We start from the raw sequence: 5964 nt of genomic DNA on the forward strand, positions 1-5964 counted from the left end.
TATTTCCCCTGTATGTAGAAGTTGAGATCTAAGAGTCACAGCCATCATCCAGTCAGATCTATTTTTTTTTTCCCCTTACAGATGAAATCCAGAGATTAAAAAAAAGGAATTTGCTTCAGGCAGAGTTGGGAAAAACCCCAGAACATCAGATTCACTCTGGTGGTGTTTGTTCAATACTATGCTGCTGCTCACGGAGCAGGAAATAAAGGCACAGGAATCAAACTTCTGTGTTCCTCCTGGGACTCTGTATTTGTGTGTGTGTGTGTGTGTGTGTGTGTGTGTGTGTGTGTGTGTATGTGTGTGTGAGACAGATGGAGGAAGAAGGTGCCCACACAAAAGTCTTCCAACTATTTATCCACTTTTTTTAAAAGCACTGCCGCACCTTATTGGGACAGGATTTTTATTTCCCAAATTCTATAAGGTAGTTTTGTCAGTACACGACCGAACCAAATCCACTATCAATGTGTGGATACATTAAACCAGGACACATTTGTGTGTCTGTAATGATCACTGAGAATATCCAGAAACTTTGTTTGAAGAAGAGTTATTCAAAGGGAGAGAGAGCTTAGTAGCCATTAATCTATAATATTTGTTGAATGATATTCTAATATGTCAGAGAAGGCATTGGCACCCACTCCAGGACTCTTGCCTGGAAAATCCCATGGACGGAGGAGCCTGGTAGGCTGCAGTCCATGGGGTCGCTAGGAGTCGGACACGACTGAGTGACTTCACTTTCACTTTTCACTTTCATGCACTGGAGAAGGAAATGGCAACCCACTCCAGTGTTCTTGCCTGGAGATTCCCAGGGACAGCGGAACCTGGTGGGCTGCCGTCTATGGGGTCTCACAGAGTCGGACACGACTGAAGTGACTTAGCATAGCATAGCATAGCATTCTAATATGTGTTAGGATTCTTAGACACATTCTAAGATTCAAACATAGACACAATTTCTTACAAATTTAATAGGAATTAGTCTGTGGTCCCCTCAATCTTGTCTCCAACACTTTTTTTCTAAAGTCTGTTTCATCTTCAGCTTCCACATACTTACTTATTTATCGTTGAGTTGTGAAAAGTCATGTAGGGCTTTTCACCTGAGTAGACCCACTGTGAGACAAGTCTAGAAAACAAAAATCACTATAGACTTCATGTGTTCGGCTGTCAGGGTATGCATTACTTTTGGAAATGTTCACTGTATCTTTCATGAGGCCCCATACATAGTTACCCATCCATGGTCAGGCAGTAAGTCTTACTCTCCTATTGAAAGTCCTTCATGATTCCTTCTCCTTTTGGAGTAAAATTAACACTCAGGCTTGCATTTAAGACACAACTGCCTCTCAAATGATGGCTTCAAATGCTTATGCCCCCTAACCAGAAACTGCCCAGAAATTCTCATACAATTTACCATCTCCCCATTTCCTTGCCTTTGCAAATACTATACCTAAATGCCAGAATGACATTTTTTCCCTCCACCCTCCTAACTTCTACTTTGAAACTTCTCTATGGAATCTTCTGGGATCTCCTCAGGTTGGGATAGGTTTTCTTCAATGTTTTTGCTACTCTCCAGACACACACACACACACACACACACACACACACGCAGACACGGATGCTCCCATTGCTTCCTGTTGAAACTGCTATCGTGTATCTCACTGTATTCATTGTAAAATGCTTTCTGGCTCTCTGACAAGGAGACTAGAGATGCTTTCTGACCATGGTGATCCCCACACTGGTGCTTACTACATTTTTGTTGCACAAATGGAGAAGGTAGAAACCCTCATTCCACTCTAGAGCTCCCTGAGTGTGGGAAAGGGAGTCAACTGAGCTACAAGCTCTTCTGGGGAGCCCTCATGTGGGGTTCAGAGGGGCAGATTTAGGCATTCTGAAAGCCGACATGATTCCTAGACCACAGCTTAATCATCTGTTTGTTAGGAAGACTCTCCAAGGGAACAGCAGTCACATTCTCCGACTGCCTTCGGACAATGGGAAAAAAATACCAGGCAGGCACATATCCTGGGTCCTTTCTCAGTGAACTTCATCTGTCGGAGACTCCTGTAGATACAAACCCTTGCTGTGGGCTAGGACTGGGTGGCTGAGGAGGTCTACACTGAGAGAGTAAAACCATGAAGCCCTAGTTTCTGATTTCCCCCAACAAGCTAATCTAGACCCAGGGCTTTGACTGTCAGCTCAGAAGAGAACACAGATGTGACCTTATGTTCCGAGATGCTGACCAGGTGCTACTGTAACTGTAGATTTGAAAGGCTACATCTGAGAAATCTTTAACAATTAAAATGATTGAGAAGCATTCCTCATGGAGTTCAAGCGCCCAATAAATAGACAAACAGACACAGGTCAGGCTTCTCAGAGGCCTTGCTTCTTTCCTGTCTTTCTTACTATTAATAACATATAAGTACTTGCCACTTCAAAGGATGAAAGAGAATTTTAGCTCCTCGTGGAGAAGCAGTCTAACTTAGTGGTTAGGAAGGAAGGCTCCCTGGATTTGCTTCCTACCCTCATTCACTGTGTCACTGATCAATTCACTGGACTTCCTGATGCTTCACTTTCATGACTACACACACATAGACACACACATGCACAAACATACTTTTATACCACAGTACTAAAGAAGCAATTTAACTCACACACAGACACACACACCAAAAAAAAAAAAAAAAACACTTAGAAAATTGTCGGCTGAATAGTAAACATTCAGTGAAATTTAGTTGTTATTATTATGATCTAATGATACAAAAGTATTAAGGAACAATTTCATCTTGCAGCTTTGATTTCTTCAGTTACAATGAGCTATCTTGAGATACAGTTGGTCATTCCTGCTCCATAGAAGGATTTCTGAACTGAACTAATCCCACCTGTTCTAGTGATGGATCCCTTCACCTCATATGAAGTAATAAAAAATACCATGAAGTTAAAAATCATTCTTGTGCATTGATGCCAACTTCTGTTCTCCATGAAGGAAGACAGAGCGTTTGAATTCTAATCCACAGGAAGAGGAATTCTTCTCTACACCATCATAGATCGTGATCATATCCATCTGCTTTTTAATTTGCAGCCCCCTCCATGTTATGGTCTTGCAATCAGAAAATAATGGCAGTATCCTGTGAGATAACTGAGTTCGTGTATACTTATGTGAAAAGTGGTGAGATACGCATGCCCTCTATTGAAAACAACAGAGGCAGAGAATATAGTTATGAGTACAGTATGTGTAATAAATGCAACCTTTGAACAACTGTTCAGCATCTGAGATGTGTTTAAACCCCTTGAGTAGAAAATAAGTTGAATACTTTCATTGGGACCGTGAAATAGGATACCTTCTCTGGAGGAGTTAAGTTACTAAATTTTTTTTTCTCAATCAGTTCATCAGTGTCTTTGGGGGATCCTGGATGAACAGAGAAAATGTGTCACTGACAGGCCCTATCAGAGATAGGAGACTTACTCATTTCCAGAGCTTTCACTTTGATAATCTCCAAATACCATCACTAACCAAGCCTCCCACTGGTCAAAACTGTTTCTTTTTTTTTTATTTTGGTTTCATGGATATCTTTGCAAACCAGATAGAAATGATAAATACTCCTCCAGGAAAAATGCGCACACATGCACGCACAGAATTCTGCATATTGATTTGTGGTTTTTATGGATGCTGTCATGTAAAAAATTCCTTTTTCATGGAGTGATTTATTTTATGTAGTAAACAAATCAATTAATATTTTAAAAGACTTAACTACTTAATTTCTTTTTATAAAATGTGCTATTTAAAAACCTGGCATATAACTGTCCCAAAAGATTTCAGATTTTTCACTTTTGTTTTTACCATAATCAGCAGTTTCAAAAACATTTTAAGGTGTTTTTAGAAACACTTAGTTCCTAGAGAATTTTTAAATTTCTTTCTGCTAGGAAAGCACAGCAGGCATTGCTATATGCCTTCTTAGAAATATTTTATTATAATTCTCTGAGGAAATAAGCAAAGAGACTGTAGTATTATTCCCATGTTGGTTTGTAATAAATAAACATTGATAAGCCACAAAATCTTGATCATAATTCAGACTCTGATCCTCAAATATATTGCTTTGGGAGAAATAAATGTACACAACTCTATAGCCACAGAGGAAAATTTTCAAAAATATGGAAAGAACAGCCTTTTACCACTTACTTCCTATGGTACATAAAGAACAATATTGATGAGCCAATCTCTGCATTTCTATGTCCGTATTTTATAGTTTAAAGTTGGGACAGAGAAACTTCCTATATACTTGAGGCAAGAATTCTCTTTGAATAAATGTGGCAAGCAATATAAAAGCACCTCTTACTCTTAGAGTAAAATCCTTAGAAAAGTTCATAAAACTTTATAATAAAAATCACCATCTTATTTTTCCTTTGAGATCAATCACCAACACCAAGAGCAGCTAAGTTTATATTAATTTATTAAGGTTGCATATCATTTGTCATGAATAATAAATTATAGAAACCATAGCATCTTTATAAACTATTAAGTGTCTCATATTCGCTTCCTAATGCTTACTGCAGTAACTGTAAGAAATTAAGATTATGTTTTAGCATTAGTCAGAAGATTAAAAAAAACTATAAAATTTGTTCACAGTACTTTGGAATTATAAAGGACCCCATTATTTTAACTTTTGGGTAACCAGTTTGAAATGCATTAAAAACTCCTTACAGACCAGAAGGTGGCGTACAGTTTCACCAAGATGCTGAAAATACTGCAGTTTCTTGAATTTGTTCTTAGATCATACGCTGCACTTTTTAAGGCATTGTCACAAATGCAAATAAATAATCAATTACTGATCTTTAAAAAGAAAAAAAATCTACCAATAGACAACATTGAATCTTGGCAACACTTGGAACATTCAAATAAAAAACTCAGTAAACGATTGCAGCATGGAATTCTCTCTCTTAATCCCCCTCTCCATTCTCCCTCCTCCCTGCTCAATTTGTTTAAGGAAAAAAAAGTTCAGGTTGAATTTCAGTCCTAGGGCCTGACCAGGAGACCCTGGCTGCCAGTCTTTCTCAGCCATCTGTCATCTTCTCATTATGTCCGTTCAGACTCTCCTCCTGACATCAGCGCCAGTCTTTCTCCTGCAGGGAGAGTTTTCCAATCCTTGCCGAAAGCACTTCTCCACTGGAACAGCACAGGCATGAAATTGGTTGGAGTCCTTGTCACCAGTTCATTCTGTTCCTCTCCTGCCCCGAGTCCCGGAGTCCTGACAGAAGAGAAACGTACGAGGCAACAGCAAGATGCTGTGCGTGTCAGGGTCTTACAGACTCACTTGGTCTTTAAATGTCCGTTCTTGGATAATGTCCTTATCCATCCTCTGGTCCTCAGTGAACTTTGATGGAATATTTCCGCAGTTTCAGAAACTGGAAAAGCTTGTCTTTTGTTCTCTTCTTCAGAGCCATCAGGGCTCGTGTCTTCTCCTCTAGGTCTTGATCTATGGCAAAGATGATCTTTGCTCGCTCCTCTGCTTTCTTGTCCCCGGAGTTTCTGAAGAGCCTCTGTAATGCTTCTTGGTCTATGTTTTCGAAGATGTTGCCCACAGCTTTCTTACGTGAGGCTGTGTCGAAGTGGTAGCCGTGGATGGACGGGCTGACTCGCAGCGAGGTGGACATGCTGAAGGCCGGGTGGCTTGGCTTAGCTTTCATGGATGGGGGATTCTTCGGGAATTCAGCTCCCAGGCTCTCCAGAGAGTCTGTAGCAAAATCATTCCGGGACTGCTATTTAAAGTGTGAACAAAAGCTCCAGGCTCAGATTACACTGATGACATCAGAGTGATCTCAAGGAAACATAATCACAGACCAGTTTAACAGTTGAGTTGCCAATGTCCTTCCTGTTCTTGTGCTCAGGGTTACTGAAAGCTGTGTTCAATGACGGGGCAGAAATGAGGAGGGGGGTTCTTTTTAACGCATCTGTGGCAATAGAATTACAGGTTTGGGCTC

General features: G+C 40.1%; 1 protein-coding gene across 1 annotated transcript; it reads right to left on the reverse strand.

Moving 5' to 3' along the window:
- Positions 1-4419: 4419 nt before the first annotated feature.
- Positions 4420-5734, reverse strand: TCIM (transcriptional and immune response regulator). The gene has a single exon (XM_005897526.3). It carries the CDS (start codon positions 5668-5670, stop codon positions 5350-5352), a length of 321 nt encoding a protein of 106 aa, XP_005897588.1. The 5' UTR covers positions 5671-5734; the 3' UTR covers positions 4420-5349.
- Between the last annotated feature and the right edge of the window lie 230 nt (positions 5735-5964).

The sequence above is a fragment of the Bos mutus genome, chromosome 27 (assembly GCF_027580195.1).
Source record: "Bos mutus isolate GX-2022 chromosome 27, NWIPB_WYAK_1.1, whole genome shotgun sequence".
Taxonomy (NCBI): Eukaryota; Metazoa; Chordata; class Mammalia; order Artiodactyla; family Bovidae; genus Bos; species Bos mutus.